Raw genomic sequence first — 18188 nt, 5'->3', positions numbered from 1 at the left:
TTTTTTATTAATGCAACAGGAAACCACTGGAGGATGATGAGCAGGGAAATAACATGATATGATTTATGTTTTGAAAAGATTCTTCTGCCTGATGTACACAGACTAGTTGGGGGAGTGGGGAGGAATGGAAATAGGGAGATGAGTTAGACGTTAGGTCACACTACAAAGACTGGTCAGAAGTGCATTGGGAATTTTATTTTGGAGGCCCAGCCATCAGGATTTGATGAGAAATAGGTTGTGGGGGTAAAGGAAAGGGAGGAATCAAGAATGATTTCTAGGCTTTTCAGTATCCAGGTGGAAAGTGGTACAGTTTATTGAAATCAGAAAGTCTGGGGGAGGAATATGTTTGGTGTGTAAATTAAACTTTTTTTCTGAATATGTATAGTTGAGATGTCTGGTAAACATACATATAGAAATGTCAAGTGAGCATTTGAAACATCAGAGCTGATGATAAAAATTGAGGTTCATTGCCATATTGTATTTTTCAGTGAACTTATCTCCTTTTTCTCTGCCAGGAAAAGGATACAAGAAAGTTCGCATTTTTTAAAACAATTCCCTCTAACATTACAAATTTACTTAAAAAGAATGACCATAGTAGATAAGAAGAGGACTATGGAGGATGGCCTACAGAGTTATTTTGGTGGGAAGATCTACAGAACTTGAGGAACAGTTAGACAGATATTTAAAAGAAGGGAAGAGCTAAGGTGGTAACATTAACTAAGTTGGGGAACATAGGAGTGTGACAATTTGCATTTTTGGTCCCAATTTTTCATCCCTTAGTCTATCCATACCCTTTGCCATACGTTACAATGCTTTCCCATGATGGATGGACACACTTCCACCCCTTGATTCTGGGTTTGATTATGTGACTAGCTGGGGTGTTATCAGACGTGACTCAAACAAAAGCTTTAAAAAACTCTTCCATAACTGAATTTAACTCTTCTGCATCTACTATTATCATAAGACATGGCTGGGTTGGCCCATTGGAGGAGAAGATACACATAAAGCAAAGCAAAGACACCTCTGTCAGCCCAGTTAAAGCCAATTTAAATGATCTTACAATCAGCCAATCCCCAGACACTTGGGCAGATTCAACCAAGATCAGCAGAACCACCTAGCCAACCCTTGCTTCTCCCAGGCTTATGAACTACCTAGCCAACCTCAGCTGCTCCTAGTCATGTCATCAATATATACTTATGTATTGTTGTATGCTACTGAGGTTTTGTGGTTCTGGCAACAGATAATTGATACAAGGAGTAATAGGCTGAGGTTGTAGAAAGGATTCATTCAATTTTTGTATACAGTGAATTTGAGGTGGCCATTGGCAGCTGGGTGTAGAACTCAGCAGCCACTTATATTCTGTGAATCATCAGCAGATATGTAGCTGAAGATGTAAATTTGGATGAAATTACCCAAGGAGCATATATAGAGAGTGAGAAGAGGAAATTATGTGACTGAACACTGCAGAAGACCTATATTTGAAGGAAATGTTGAGATTGAGAAGGAATTCTCAGAAATTTCTAAGGAAAACCGGAAAAGACTGGTGGTGTGAAAACTAGGCTTTAAAAAGAAGGCAGCAGTTAGCAATGCAAAATGCCCCAGGGAGGCAAAGTAAATATCTTTATACTCATTTTACAAATGGAGAAAGTGTAGTTTGAATGGGGTAATTAAGTTTGTTATGCATGATCATACAAACTAGTAAACAGCAATAAGGGTGCTGGAACCTAGATCTTTTGATTCTTAACTCAGGGCTTTATCATTTTTTATCGTGTTGTCTGTCCTGAGTGTATACTTCTGATGCCTATAAATAAATTAGTAAAATTATTATGAAGTATCTTACATATATAAAAGTCAAGATAAAACAATGAGATTTTAATATTTAGAATTAGATGAACATTAAAAAATATATAACTGAGATCCCTTCTGAAATTATAAAATAATTGTGTTTATTGCATGTTTCCTTGTATTCATTAATTTTTAAATATCTGATAAATATATTCTTATAAGTGATTTTTCCTATATTCATTATGGATTAAAACATTGATTTTCCTCTCATGTTTAATATTTTGAATTAATGATGATAATGTTAAAATATATTACAGAATGAACTTCATGAGCTTGAAAAACAAATAGCAGCCATCTCTGCAGAAACTAAAGAAACAGAAAGACAAATTTATCAACAAGATGGTGCCATAGAGAATACCAAACTTCATTGTGATAGCCTGGAAACTCAAATCAAATCCTTACATTCAGAAAATGTAAAGCTTAAATTTGACATAGAAACAGCCCAAGAGGATTTTCAGGAACACATGATAAAATATAATGCATATTATGCAAAAATAAAAGCACATAAAAATAGTTTGGGGGAAGTAGAAAGCAAATGGTCATTTATGACTGAACTCCATGAAAAACGAGATTTTGTTAAAAAATTAAAGACAATGAAAGAAGAACTTACGCAAGATCTTCAAAATCCAGGAGGGAACCGAATAACACAAGTACAGGTGTGCAAAATTACTTAGTAAAACTGTTTTTTCTATTACTCCTTTTTTGCAAGTACATACATTAAATGATAAATTTATTGTGAAGTTAATAAAATGCCCATAGCTGTTCTATTACATTCAGAAACTATTTTCATAATTGAAAAAAACTTGGAATAAGTACACGTGTTATATAACAAAAACCCTAGATGCTCAAATGCATAAAGGAAACATCCACAAATCTGTAGATTTATAAAAATATATGGTCAAATAAAATCACAGTGAACAATTAATCCATTTGTTGTAGAAAATGTAATTCACAAAAATGTTGAAGCCTTAGCTTCTATGCCAGTGGATCCAGACGAATTCAAATCAATTTAATACACTTAATGCTGTTATGCAAGCAATATAAATTAATAATTGAACCTTAAGCATTTTACTATTTCTCTTACTGTTCTTTGAAGACGATAGAAGACACAAACTTAAAATATTGATCATTTCTTGCTAGAGAATTAAAAAGTGTCTTTTACACTGTTGTTGGGCAATTGCCACCATAACTACCACTTTCCTTTTTGTCTTATTTTCATTTGGTTTTTAGTTCTGTTTCAAATGTAAGGTTTCTTTGAGTAACAGTTCTTTATTTTTGTATACCTATAGAAGTAATATTCTAATGCTATTTATCAAAACTAAATTTTGATTTGGCTAGTTTTCTTAAATTATAGAAACACTGAAATATTGGATTTATATTGATCATCCTTTTTTGACTTCTATATTTCAAATGTTGTGTACATACAGGAAGACATTACAAAGTTAAAGGATAAAATTATAACTGTAAAAGAATCTATCATTGAAAAAACTTGTTTTCTTGAGGAAGAAAAAAAGACACATGAAAAATTAAGAAAAGAAATAGAGGTAAGTCTTAATTATCTAGATTTCAACGTTTTATGGGGCCATTTTTAAAACTTACACTATATTCATATTTCCCTAGTTTACTCTCAATACTCAAAACAGTTGAAGAACAAGAAAGAACTATAAAATTTAGTAAATACGGCCGGGCGCAGTGGCTCACGCTTGTAATCCCAGCACTTTGGGAGGCCGAGACGGGCGGATCACGAGGTCAGGAGATCGAGACCACGGTGAAACCCCGTCTCTACTAAAAATACAAAAAATTAGCCGGGCGTGGTGGCGGGCGCCTATAGTCCCAGCTACTCGGAGAGGCTGAGGCAGGAGAATGGCGTGAACCCGGGAGGCGGAGCTTGCAGTGAGCCGAGATTGCGCCACTGCACTCCAGCCTGGGCGACAGAGTGAGACTCCGTCTCAAAAAAAAAAAAAAAGAAAAAGAAAAAAAAAAAAAAATTTAGTAAATACAACTCATTAATAGATAACTAGAGATAACCCCCTCATTCAAAGATGTTCAAATATGTGAATGTGTTCAAACAATGCAAGCATTCACTCCTATTTAAATCTGGGCGAGGGTTCTTCCAGGTTTTTCTCATTCCACTAAGAACATGATACCCAATTAATGGCTAGAAAGCAGCTATGTAGTCAAAGAGGATGCCCAATCTTAGATACCAAAGACTCCTCAAAATAGAATAAAACACAATGGAAAGCATTGTCTTTCCAAACCTCTCTGACTTCATATTCGCAATTATCAAGAGTCAAGTTAAAAAAACAAACTGAAAATATGCAAAATTGAAAGTCAGAGTAAATTCTTAATGTGTTGTGGTGCCGCCTGTGGACTTCTATTGTCATTATTGTTTAGATGAATGGTGAACAGAAATGTAAAATAATATGCCATTAAGGGCAAATAATTTTCACCTGAATACATTAATTTGGAAAATAAAAATATGCATGTTTCAACTTGTTTTTGACTAATTTGACACAATACAAAGCATCTGAGGAAATTAAAGATAAAAACCCTTGTCTTTACATATTCGCTATTAAAAAATATCACAATTTTACCTTTTAGTTTACTAGGAATCTAAATAAATAATGATTTTTTTTGCCCTTGTAGACATTAAGGTTCATTATAAAACAATAAATAGACAGTTTATTCGCGGTATAAAAGTAGAAAAAAAATATTTTTTTTCTTTATTTTTGAGATGGGGTCTTGCTCTGTCGCCCAGACTGAAGTACAGTGGTGCGATCTCAGCTCACTGCCACCTTGGCCTCCCAGGTTCCAGCAATTCTCCTGTCTCAGCCTCCCAGATAACAGGGACTACAGGCATGTACCACCATGCCCGGCTAATTTTTGTATTTTTAATAGAGATGGGGTTTCACCACGCTGGCCAGGCTGGTCTCAAACTCCTGATCTCAGGTGATCCACCTGTCTCGCCTCCCAAACTGCTGGGATTACAGGCGTGAGCCACCATGCCTGGCCAGAAAAAAGTTATTAATGAAAAAAATCCAGAAATTATGCATCCATGAATGGTAAAAACAAAATAGATTACCTCTATGGAAAAATAAAGAAAAATGTTGAAATAAAACTGGATTCCTACCTCATAATAACACACATGCGCATGCATACACACACACACACACACACACACACACACACACACACTTCTGAGTATTGAATACAACATAGGAGAAAAACTTAACAATTTGTGTCAGAAAAGCATTTATTTTAAAAGAGAAAAACACTCTTAAGTTCTGTGGTTAAATATCTTTAGTTTTGACTATGCCATAAATTTCCAGATTATACACCATAACAAGAGAAAGAACAAGACCCCATTCTAGATTATAACACATATATGTGATAAGAAAGAGATAAGAAAATGTCGAATCAGTGAAACATTGGGCAAATGGTATAAAAAGACCATTTTTCTGAACCGTGAATATCAGAAATAAAAATATGACCATCCTAATTAACAATAAGAGACTGATAATTAAAACCACAGCAAAGTTCCATGTTTAGCCCGTCTGATACCAATATTACAGTTGGTAAGATGCTGAGCATGGGAATTTTAATACAGTATTCTTGTGAGTGTAAATTGCTAAAAGCACTTTGGAAAGAAATGTGAAATTACCTTGTAATTTTTTTACAGTAACATTTTATTGAGGTATCATTGTCATAAGAGTAAGTACACAAATTATAAATGGATAGCTTGATTTATTTAGACTAATATGTACATATATTTATGTTGGTATTACCTAGATCAAGATATAGAACTTTCCCAGCATGTCCAGAAAGTTCTCTTCTACTCTTTTTATCAAATAGCCACTATTCTGATTTTTATAAACAGCTTTACTAAGATAAAATTCACATACCATACAGTTCACCAATTTTTGGCAGATATCCTGCAACACAGTTTTATAAATGAAAACAAATTATTCAGAGATTTTTCTTTTTTTTTTTAATTTAACTTTATTTATTTATTTATTTATTTTTGAGCTGGAGTCTCGCCCCATCGCCCAGGCTGGAGTGCAGTGGCGCGATCTCGGCTGACTGCAAGCTCCGCCTCCTGGGTTCACGCCGTTCTCCTGCCTCAGCCTCCGGAGTAGCTGGGACTACAGGCGCCCGCCACCACGCCCTGCTGATTTTTTGCATTTTTAGTAGAGACGGGGTTTCACCATGTTAGCCAGGATGGTCTCCATCACCTGACCTCATGATCCGCCCGCCTGGGCCTCTCAAAGTGTTGGGATTACAGGCGTGAGCCACCGTGCCCGGCCTTAATTTAACTTTTAAGTTCGGGGGTACGTGTGCAGGTTTGTTATATAGGTAAATTTCTGTCATAGTTTGTTGTACAGATTATTTCAATACCCAGGTATTAAGCCTAGTGCCCATTAGTTATTTTTCCTGATCCTTTCCCTCCTCTCACCCTACAGTGTGTGTTGTTTCTGATAGGCTCCAGTGTGTGTTGTTTCCCTCTATGTGTCCATGTGTTCTCATCATTTAGCTCCCACTTATAAGTGAGAACATCCAGTATTTGGTTTTCTGTTCCTGCATTAATTCACTTAGGATAGTGGCCTCCAGCTCCATTCATGTTCCTGCAAAGGACATAATCTCATTCCTCTTTATGACTGCATGGTATTTCATGGTGTGTATGTACCACATTTTCTTTATCCAGACTACCATTGATGGGCATTTAGGTTGATTCCATGTCTTTGCTATTGTGAATATTGCTGCAATGCACTTACACGTGTATGTGTCTTTATGATGGAATGATTTATATTCCTTTGGGTATATAATCAGTAAGGGGATTGCTGGGTCAAATGGGATTCTGTTTTTAAGTCTGAGGAACTGCCACACTGTCTTCCACAATGGTTGAACTAATTTACACTCCCACCAACAGTGTATAAGTGTTCTTTTTCTCTGCAACCTTGTCAGTATGTGTTTTGTTTTGTTTTGTTTTGTTTTTTGTTTTTTGTTTTTTTTTAATAATAATGATGATGGTATCTCATTGTGGTTTTGATTTACATTTCCCTAATGATTCATGATGCTGAACTTTTTTAATATAATTGTTGGCCAAATGTATATCTTCTTTTGAAAAGTGTCTATTTCCTTTGCCCACTTTTTAATGGGGTTGTTTTTTTCTTGTAAATTTCTTTAAGCTTCTTATAATTGCTGGATATTAGACCTTTGTCAGATGCATAGTTTGCAAAAATTTTCTCTCATTGTGTAGGTTTTCTGTTTACTCTGTTAATTGTTTTGGCATGCAGAATTTCTTTAGTTTAATTAGATCCTATTTGTCAACTTTTGCTTTTGTTGCAATTGCTTTTGGCATCTTCATCATGAAATATTTGCCCATTCCTATGTCCAGAATGGTATTGCCTAGGTTGTCTTCCAGGGTTTTTTATAGTTTGGGTTTCATATTTAAGTCTTTAGCCCATCTTGAATTAATTTTTATATATGGTGTAAGGGAGGGGTACAGTTTCAATCTTCTGCACATGGCTAGCCAGTAATCCCAGCACCATTTGTTGAACAGGGAGTCTTCTTCAGTGCTTGTTTTTGTCAGCTTTGTCAAAGATCAGATAGTTGTAGATGCATGGTCTTATTTCTGGGTTATCTATTCTGTTCCATTGGTCTATGTGTCTGTTTTTGTACCAGTACCATGCTGTTTTGGTTACTGTAGTCCTGTATTATAGTTTGAAGTTGGGTAGCATGATGCCTCCAGCTTTGTTCTTTTGGCTTAGAATTGCCTTGGCTATTTGGACTCCCTTTTGGTTCCATAGGAATTTAAAAATAGTTTTTTCTAGCTATGTGAAGAATGTCATTAGTAATTTAATAGGAATAGCATCAAATCTATACATTGCTTTGGATAGTTTGGCCATTTTAATGATATTGATTCTTCCTATCCATGAGCATGGAATGTTTTTCCATTTGTTTATGTCATCTCTGATTTATTTGAGCCATATTTTATAGTTCTACTTGTAGAGATCTTTTACCTCCCTGGTTAGCTGTATTCCTAGGGGTGTGTGTGTGTGTGTGTGTGGCAACTGTGAATGGGATTTGGCTCTCAGCTCGATTGGTGTTATATAGGAGTGCTAGTGATTTTTGCATATTGATTTTGTATCCTAAGACTTTGCTGAAGTTGTTTATCAGCTTAAGAAGCTTTTGAGCCAGGACTGTTGGGTTTTCTAGATATAGCATCATGTCATCTGCAAACAGGGCTAGTTTGACTTCCTCTCTTCTTATTTGTATATGTTTTATTTCTTTCTCTTGCCTGATTGCTCTGGCCAGGACTTCCAATACTATGTCAAGTAAGAGTAGTGAGAGAGGGGATCCTTGTCTTTTGCTGGTTTTCAAGAGGAATGCCTCTGGGTTTTGCCCATTGAGTATGATGTTGGCTGTGGGTTTGTCATAGATGGCTCTTATTATTTTCAGGTATGTTCCTTCAGTACCTAGTTTATTGAGAGTTTTTAACATGAATCGTTGTTAAATTGTATCGACAGTCTTTTCTGCATCTATTGAGATAATTCATGTTGTGTTTGTCTTCAGTTCTGTTCATATTATGAATCATATTTATTGATTTGCATATGTTGAACCAAACTTGCTTCCCAGGTATAAAGCTTACTTGATGGTGATGGATAAGCTTTTTGATGTGCTTCTGGATTCAGTTTAACAGTATTTTGTTGAGGGTTTTGTATTGATGTTCATCGAGGATATTGGCCTGAAGTTTCCTTTTTGTTATGTCTCTTTCATGTTTTGGTATCAGGATGATTCTGGCCTCATAGAATGAGTTAGAGAGGAGGCCCTCCTCCTCAAATTTTGGGAATAGTTTTGGCAGGAATGGTACCAGCTCTTCTTTGTACATCTGGTAGAATTCAGCTGTGAACCCATCTGGTACTGGGCTTTTTTCAGTTGGTAGGCTGTTTATTACTGAATTAATTCCAGAGCTTGTTACTGGTCTGTTCAGGGATTCCATTTCTTCCTGGTTCAGTCTTGGGAGGGTGTATGTGTCCAGGAATTTATCCATTTCTTCTAGATTTCCTAGCTTATGTGTGTAGAGGTGTTCATAATATTCTCTGATGGTTATTTGTATTTCTGTGGGGTCAGTGGTAATATCCCCCTTCTCATTTCTGATTAGATTTGTTTTGATCTTCTCTATTTTCTTCTTTATTAGTCTAGCTAGCAGTTTATCTGTTTTATTAATTTTTTCAAAAAACCAGCTCCTAGATTCACTGATCTTTTTGAAGGATTTTTTTGGTCTCAGTCTCCTTCAACTCTGATTTTGGTTATTGTCTTCTACTAGCTTTGGGCTTGGTTTGCTTTTGGTTGTCTAGTTCTTTTAGTCATGATGTTAGGTTGTTAAATTGAGATCTTTCTAACTATTTGATGTGGGCATTTAGTGCTATAAATTTCCCTCTTAACACTGCCCTTAGCTGTGTCCCAGAGATTCTAGTATCTTTTTTCTCATTAGTTTCAAATAACTTCTTGATTTCTGCCTTAATTTCATAATTTACTCAAAAATCGTTCAGGAGCAGGTTATTCAATTTTCAGTTTCCATGTAATTGTATGGTTTTGGGTGAATTTCTTAGTCTTGATTTCTAATTTTATTGTGCTGTGGTCCAAGGGATTGTTATGAGTTCAGTTATTTCGCATTTGCTGAGGAGTGTTTTGTTTCTGATTATGTGATTGGTTTTAGAATATGTGCCATGTGGCGATGAGAATAATGTATATTCTGCTGTTTTGGAATGGAGAGTTCTGTAGATGTCTGTCAGATTCTTTTGATCCAGTGTTGAGTTCAGGTCCTGAATATCTTTATTAATTTTCTCTCTTGATGATCTGTCTAATATTGTCAGTGGGGTGTTAGAATCTCCCACCATTATTGTGTGGGAGTCTAAGTCTCTTTGAAGGTTTCTAAGAACTTACATTATGAATCTGGGTGCTCCTGTGTTGGGTGCATATATATTTAGGATAGTTAGGTCTTATTGTTGAATTGAATCTTTTACCATTATGTAATGCCCTTCTTTTTCTTTTTAAATCTTTGCTGGTTTAAAGTCTGTTTTGTGTGAAACTAGGATTGCAACTCCTGATTTTTTTTCTGTTTTTCCATTTGCTTGGTGGATTTTCCTCTATCCCTTTATTTTGAGCCTATGTGTGTCATTGCATGTGAGATGGGTCTCTTGAAGATAGCATACCAATGGGTCTTAGTTCTTTATCCAGCTTGCCACTCTGTCCCTTTTTTTTTTTTTTTAGTTTTTTAAAAATATTTTTATTATACTTTAAGTTATAGGGTACATGTACACAACGTGCAGGTTTGTTACATATGTATACATATGCCATGTTGGTGTACTGCACCCATTAACTCATCATTTACATTAGGTGTATATATATATATATATATCTCCTAATGCTATCCGTCCCCCCTCCCCCACCCCACAACAGGCCCCGGTGTGTGATGTTCCCCTTCCTGTGTCCAAGTGTTCTCATTGTTCAATTCCCACCTGTGAGCAAGAACATGCGGTGTTTGGTCTTTTGTCCTTGCGATGGTTTGCTCAGAATGATGGTTTCCAGCTTCATCGATGTCCCTACAAAGGACGTGAACTCATCATTTTTTATGGCTGCATAGTATTCCATGGTGTATATGTGCCACATTTTCTTTTTTTTTTTTCTTTTTTTTTTTTTTATTATACTTTAGGTTTTAGGGTACATGTGCACAATGTGCAGGTTTGTTACATATGTATCCATGTGCCACGTTGATTTCCTTCACCCATTAACTCGTCATTTACCATTAGGTATATCTCCTAATGCTGTCCCTCCCCCCTCCCCCAACCCCACAACAGTCCCCAGAGTGTGATGTTCCCCTTCCTGTGTCCATGAGTTCTCATTGTTCAATTCCCACCTATGAGTGAGAACATGCGGTGTTTGGTTTTTTGTCCTTGTGATAGTTTACTGAGAATGATGTTTTCCAGTTTCATCCATGTCCCTACAAAGGATATGAACTCATCGTTTTTTATGGCTGCATAGTATTCCATGGTGTATATGTGCCACATTTTCTTAATCCAGGCTATCGTTGTTGGACATTTGGGTTGGTTCCAACTCTTTGCTATTGTGAATAGTGCCGCAATAAACATACGTGTGCATGTGTCTTTATAGCAGCATGATTTATAGTCCTTTGGGTATATACCCAGTAATGGGATGGCTGGGTCCTGCTCCTGAATGACTATTGGGTACATAATGAAATGAAGGCAGAAATAAAGATGTTCTTTGAAACCAACGAGAACAAAGACACAACATACCAGAATCTGTGGGACACGTTCAAAGCAGTGTGTAGAGGGAAATTTATAGCACTAAATGCCCACAAGAGAAAGCAGGAAAGATCCAAAATTGACACCCTAACATCACAATTAAAAGAACTAGAAAAGCAAGAGCAAACACATTCAAAAGCTAGCAGAAGGCTAGAAATAACTAAAATCAGAGCAGAACTGAAGGAAATAGAGACACAAAAAACCCTTCAAAAAATTAATGAATCCAGGAGCTCGTTTTTTGAAAAGATCAACAAAACTGATAGACCGCTAGCAAGACTAATAAAGAATAAAAGAGAGAAGAATCAAACAGATGCAATAAAAAATGAAAAAGGGGATATCACCACCGATCCCACAGAAATACAATCTACCATCAGAGAATACTACAAACACCTCTATGCAAATAAACTAGAAAATCTAGAAGAAATGGATAAATTCCTCGACAAATACAGCCTCCCAAGACTAAATCAGGAAGAAGTTGAATCTCTGAATAGACCAATAACAGGTTCTGAAATTGTGGCAATAATCAATAGCTTACCAACCAAAAAGAGTCCAGGACCTGATGGATTCACAGCCGAATTCTACCAGAGGTACAAGGAGGAACTGGTACCATTCCTTCTGAAACTATTCCAATCGATAGAAAAAGAGGGAATCCTCCCTAACACATTTTATGAAGCCAGCATTGTCCTGATACCAAAGCCTGGCAGAGACATAACCAAAAAAGAGAATTTCGGACCAATATCCTTGATGAACATTGATGCAAAAATCCTCAATAAAATACTGGCAAACCGAATCCAGCAGCACATCAAAAAGCTTATCCACCATGATCAAGTGGGCTTCATCCCTGGGATGCAAGGCTGGTTCAACATACGCAAATCAATAAATGTAACCCAGCATCTAAACAGAACCAAAGACAAAAACCACATGATTATCTCAATAGATGCAGAAAAGGCCTTTGACAAAATTCAACAACCCTTCATGCTAAAAACTCTCAATAAATTAGGTATTGATGGGACGTATCTCAAAATAATAAGAGCTATCTACGACAAACCCACAGCCAATATCATACTGAATGGGCAAAAACTGGAAGCATTCCCTCTGAAAACTGGCACAAGACAGGGATGCCCTCTCTCACCGCTCCTATTCAACATAGTGCTGGAAGTTCTAGCCAGAGCAATCAGGCAGGAGAAGGAAATAAAGGGTATTCAATTAGGAAAAGAGGAAGTCAAATTGTCCCTGTTTGCAGATGACATGATTGTATATCTAGAAAACCCCATTGTGTCAGCCCAAAATCTCCTTAAGCTGATTAGCAACTTCAGCAAAGTCTCAGGATACAAAATCAATGTACAAAAATCACAAGCATTCCTGTACACCAATAACAGACAAACAGAGAGCCAAATCATGAGTGAACTCCCATTCACAATTGCTTCAAAGAGAATAAAATACCTAGGAATCCAACTTACAAGGGATGTAAAGGACCTCTTCAAGGAGAACTACAAACCACTGCTCAATGAAATAAAAGAGGATACAAACAAATGGAAGAACATTCCATGCTCATGGGTTGGAAGAATCAATATCGTGAAAATGGCCATACTGCCCAAGGTAATTTATAGATTCAATGCCATCCCCATCGAGCTACCAATGGCTTTCTTCACAGAATTGGAAAAAACTACTTTAAAGTTCATATGGAACCAAAAAAGAGCCTGCATCGCCAAGTCAATCCTAAGCCAAAAGAACAAAGCTGGAGGCATCACCCTACCTGACTTCAAACTATACTACAAGGCTACAGTAACCAAAACAGCATGGTACTGGTACCACAACAGAGACGTAGATCAATGGAACAGAACAGAGCCCTCAGAAATGATGCCGCATATCTACAACTATCTGATCTTTGACAAACCTGACAAAAACAAGAAATGGGGAGAGGATTCCCTATTTAATAAATGGTGCTGGGAAAACTGGCTATCCATATGTAGAAAGCTAAAACTGGATCCCTTCCTTACACCTTATATAAAAATTAATTCAAGATGGATTAAAGACTTAAATGTTAGACCTAAAACCATTAAAATCCTACAAGAAAACCTAGGCAATACCATTCAGGACATAGGCGTGGGCAAGGACTTCATGTCTAAAACACCAAAAGCAATGGCAACAAAAGCCAAAATTGACAAATGGGATCTAATTAAACTAAAGAGCTTCTGCACAGCAAAATAAACTACCATCAGAGTGAACAGGCAACCTACAGAATGGGAGAAAATTTTTGCATCCTACTCATCTGACAAAGGGCTAATATCCAGAATCTACAATGAACTCAAACATATTTACAAGAAAAAAACAAACAACCCCATCAAAAAGTGGGCAAAGGACATGAACAGACACTTCTCAAAAGAAGACATTTATGCAGCCAAAAAACACATGAAGAAATGCTCATCATCACTGGCCATCAGAGAAATGCAAATCAAAACCACAGTGAGATAACATCTCACACCAGTTAGAATGGCCATCATTAAAAAATCAGGAAACAACAGGTGCTGGAGAGGATGTGGAGAAATAGGAACACTTTTACACTGTTGGTGGGACTGTAAACTAGTTCAACCATTGTGGAAGTCAGTGTGGCGATTCCTCAGGGATCTAGAACTAGAAATGCCACTCTGTCCCTTTTAACTGGGGAATTTAGCCCATTTACATTCAAGGTTAGTATTGATATGTGTAGATTTGATCCTGTCATCATGATGGTAACTGGTTATTTTGCAGACTTGTTTATGTGGTTGCCTTATAGTATAACTAGTCTGTGTACTTCAGTGTGTTTTTGTGGTGGCTGACTCTGGTGTTTCCTTTCCATATTTAGTACTTTCTTCAGGAGTTCTTATAAGGCAGGTCTTGTGGTAATGAACTCCCTCAGCATTTGCTTATCTGAAAAGGATCTTATTTCTTCTTCACTTATAAAGCTTAGTTTGGCTGGATATGCAATTCTGGGTTGGAATTTCTTTTCTGTAAAAATTTTGAATATTGGTCCCCAGTCTCTTTTGCTTGTAGGGTTTCTGCTGAGAGGTCCACTGTTAGTCTGATGGGTATCCCTTTGTAGGTGATCTGACCTTTCTCTCTAGCTGCCTTTAACATTTTTTCCTTTCATTTCAACCTTGGAGAATCTGAAAATCATGCATCTTGGGGATGATATTCTTGTGAAGCGTCTTACTGGGGTTCTCTGCACTTCCTGAATTTGAATATTGGCCTCTCTAGCTAGGTTAGGAAGTTTTCATAGATAATATCCTGAAATATGTTTTCCAAGTTTCCATTCTCCCCATCTCTTTTAAGGACTCCAATGAGTCATAGACTTGATCTCTTTACATAATTCAATATTTCTCAGAGGTTTTGTTCATTCCTTTTCATTCTTTTTTTCTTTATTCTTGTCTGACTGTCTTATTTTAGAAAGCCAGTCTTCAATTTCTGAGATTCTTTCCTCTGCTTGGTCTATTCTGCTATTAATATTTGTGATAGCATTATGAAATTCTTGTAGTGTGTTTTTCAGCTCTATCAGGTCACTTAGGTTCTTTTCTATACTGGCTATTTTGTCTGTCAGCTCCTGCATTGTTTTATCATGATTCTTGGCTTCCTTGGACTGGGTTTTAACATACTTCTGTAGCTTAATGACCTGCCTTCCCATATTCTGAATTCTATTTCTGTCATTTAAGCCATTTCAGCCCAGTTCAGAATCATTGCTGGAGAGGTAATGTGGTCATTTGGAAGAAAGAAGGCACTTTGGCTTTTGGGGTTTATCAGGGTTTTTGTGCTGGTTCTTCCTCATCTTTATGGGCTTACACTCCCTCAATCTTTGAGCTGCTGACCTTTGGATTTTTTTTTCTTTTATCCTATTTGATGATCTTGAGGGTTTGATTGTTATATTAGGTGGATTCATCTGACTAGCTTCATTTCTAGAAGATTTTAAGGGCCAATGCTCTGTTCCCAACTCCTGGACTGTGTGCTCTAACTCTAGGGGACTTGTATCAGGCCCCAGTTTTGTTCTCTGGCCCCTCGAGGTTAGGAATCCACTGTGCTGGGGGTGCCAAGGTGCTCCTAGACTGCTGGTCACTATATTCAGATGGGTTGTGTCAGCCAAAGTGTTCAGTAGTGCAGTGAAAGCAGGATCCATTCTTGTTTGTGCGTGCCAGCAGCAGCAGTAGTGGCAGTGCAGTGGGGTGCACACTCATCAGCCGCGGCAGAGTGCTCATGAGTCCTGGGGTGCTTGCCTCCCTGCAGGCATTCACTATAGTGGCAGAGACAGTGTAGCTAGGGGAGACAGGGGGTCCCTGCTGATGGCTGTGTGTCTGGTCTCACTGGTGGTGGTGTTGGCTCAGGAGCAGAGTGCTGGCAGGCACAGATCTGTGTCCAATTTACCATTTAAAGCATATAATTCAGAGACTTCTTATATAGTCAGATATGTGCAACCTTCACCAAAGTTAAATTTAGAAATTTTCATCACCTCACAAAGAATTTTGTACTTTTTAGCTATGACCTTTATCTGTCTATTGTATTTACTCATAGTTTTGCTTTATTATGTTCTTTCTTCCTGACATTCTATGATTTCTTCTTATATCATTTCCTTTTTTATGTACAACTCCTAAAATCATTCTTTTAGGGTAGGTCTGGTGGTAACACATTCTTTTATTTTTTTCATTTGAGAATGTCTTGATTTCTCCTTCATTCCTAAAGGCTATTTTTGCTGGATATAGAATTCTGGGTTGACAGTTCTTTCCACAGTTGAAAAATGTTATGTCACTTCATTTTGGCTTCTGTGATTTCTAGTGTGAAATCTGCTGTAATTCAAATTGGTTTTCCTATATATGTAAGGTATTTCTTTCTTGGTATCTTCAAGATTTTCTATCTGCAGAGTGAGTGGGATTGGGGAAAAAACATTTTTCTGTTTTCAGAAGTTTTACTATGACATGCTTTTGCGTGGATTTTGTTGCATATATCCTTTTTGGGTTCTCTCAGCTTCTCAATTCTGTAGTTTTATATCTTTTGTCAAATTTAGGATTTTTCAGCCATCAGTTACTTGAATACTTTTTTTTTAAATCTGTGCCTTCTTTCTCCTCTCCTTCCGTAACAAAAGATATGACATCTTTTGTTATAGTCTCATAAGCCCCTGAAGTTCTATTTATTTCTATTTGCAATCTATTTTCTCCCTTTTGTTCAGATTGAGTAACTTTAGCTTTCTATTTTTCAGTTAACTGATTAGTTTATCTGTTCTCCCACCCACTCTTGAATTCCACTGAACTCTTCACTTTGGTTATTGTACCTTTTAGTTCTTAAATTTCCATTTGAGTCTTTCTTATATCTTATATTCCTTTGCTCAGACTTTCTATTTTTTACATTTTTTACATGCATGTTTGTAATTGTTTATTGAAGCATTTTTATGACAGAGGCTTTAAAATGCTTCTCAGATAATTTTAACTTCTGTGTTATGTTCGTGTGGTGCATGTTGATTGTGATTTCTTGCTCAGTTTGAGATCTTATTTTTTGGTGTTATGAGACATTTGTTATTGAAATGTGGACATGTTGGGTATTATGCTTTAAGATTCTAGATCTTCACTGTTTCCAGGTGGCCGTTGGGTTCTAGATTCTCCTACCAGTCTCCACTGACTCCATTGTTTCCCATGGAAGGGGTAAAGGCTAGTCTGTAGGCCTCTGCTGATATCATTCTGGGTTGGAGGGAAAAGGAATCCTTGCTACTACTCCTAACATGGCCTCCAGTGATACTGTGAGGACATGGCCTGGTTACTACTGAGTACTGGTGAAAGTCCTGACTCTCTACCAGACCTCCTTTGATGTTACATCAGGGAGGAGAGGAATATTACACCTTGATGGGCGGAGAAGTCCAGGATCCTCATATGGGCTCCAGCAACACCACAGTGTATGGTTTCTTGCTGCTTAGAGAAGATTGAAACTCCTGGCTCCACAGTTAAAACTCCTGGCTCCTTAGTTAGCTTTCCCTGAGAGTGCATCAGCAGAGGGATTAGGCACTTCATTACAGCCTTGCAATGGTAGAAGTTTAGGCTTTCCACCCAGCCCTTGCTGGCATGAGTGTTGGAGGGGCTATAGTTTTTTCTGTGGTGTTTGATTTCAATAAAACAGTTACTGCTTACAAGTTTTCTGTCTCACTAAGCTGCTATTTTCCTTATCTTTTGGCCAGATATAACAAATTTTACTTAGGGCTTTTTGTCTGTACTTGTTGGCATTTCCAGATTGCTATCTTCTCCAGAATCCTCTCTGGGATATATGAGGAAAGAAGAAAAACCATGACAGTACTTGGGTCTTGAGGTTCCCTAGACAGTTTGCCTTCTTCTAACTTTCATGAGCTTCTGATGTTTGTTTTATATAAAATGTCCAGAGCTTTTAGTTCTACTTATCAGGAAGAATAGGTAACTGAAGTATATCTACTTCATCTTGCCAGCAGTAGTATAAATTGGTAAAGGATGATGTAAGTTGTCACTAATGTTAGATTTAGTGGAAATGTTACTGAGGTTAAGACTTCCATTTTTTGATGTTTCCATCATAAAACTTCTTGTCATGAAATTTAATAAACTTTTTAAGTTTTCATAATAGGGACTCCTCTGTTAAGATTCTTTTGAACTTTTTCATTTTAATTCTATTACTTCTAATTCATTTAAAAGTTGTCCTCAATTCAGTTAAAAAAATGAAAAGTTAAGAACTTAAAGATTCTCCACAACAAATTATGAAGCTGAAGGACCAATATAGTCAGACCATTGTCTTAAAATGTTACGTTTTTGTCAATAATTTTATTTATTCCATGATGAGAATTGATCATTAATATGAGTAACCTTCTTCTCAAAACAATCAGTTTTTAAAGAAGATGAATTCAAATACCAAAAGATTTTTATTACTTCTTTTTTGGAGTCTCTTTTCTATCCCTTCTGAATATCTTTAGCCATGGCCTTGTTACAGTTCAATAATCATCTTTTGCCTGGACTACAGCATTATTTTGTTCTAATTCTTTTAAAT

General features: G+C 36.8%; 1 protein-coding gene across 3 annotated transcripts in view; it reads left to right on the top strand.

The window, feature by feature from the left end:
- CCDC122 (coiled-coil domain containing 122) overlaps positions 1–18188 on the top strand; it is a 47117-nt gene that overhangs the window by 16933 nt on the left and 11996 nt on the right. The window contains exons 2-4 of one of the 3 annotated variants that reach the window (XM_055244349.2): positions 516–640; positions 2103–2501; positions 3273–3389. In XM_055244349.2, the coding sequence (XP_055100324.2) occupies positions 620–640; positions 2103–2501; positions 3273–3389 (537 nt within the window). In that variant the 5' untranslated portion in view covers positions 516–619. Of the gene's footprint in view, positions 1–502; positions 641–2102; positions 2502–3272; positions 3390–18188 lie in introns of those variants that run through there. The other 2 variants (XM_063619144.1, XM_055244348.2) reach the window with 2 other exon arrangements.

This window comes from Symphalangus syndactylus, chromosome 15, assembly GCF_028878055.3.
Source record: "Symphalangus syndactylus isolate Jambi chromosome 15, NHGRI_mSymSyn1-v2.1_pri, whole genome shotgun sequence".
In the NCBI taxonomy this organism is placed as follows: Eukaryota; Metazoa; Chordata; class Mammalia; order Primates; family Hylobatidae; genus Symphalangus; species Symphalangus syndactylus.
The sequence above is the reverse complement of the archived record's forward strand: the minus strand, read 5'-3'. Positions and strand labels throughout refer to the sequence as shown.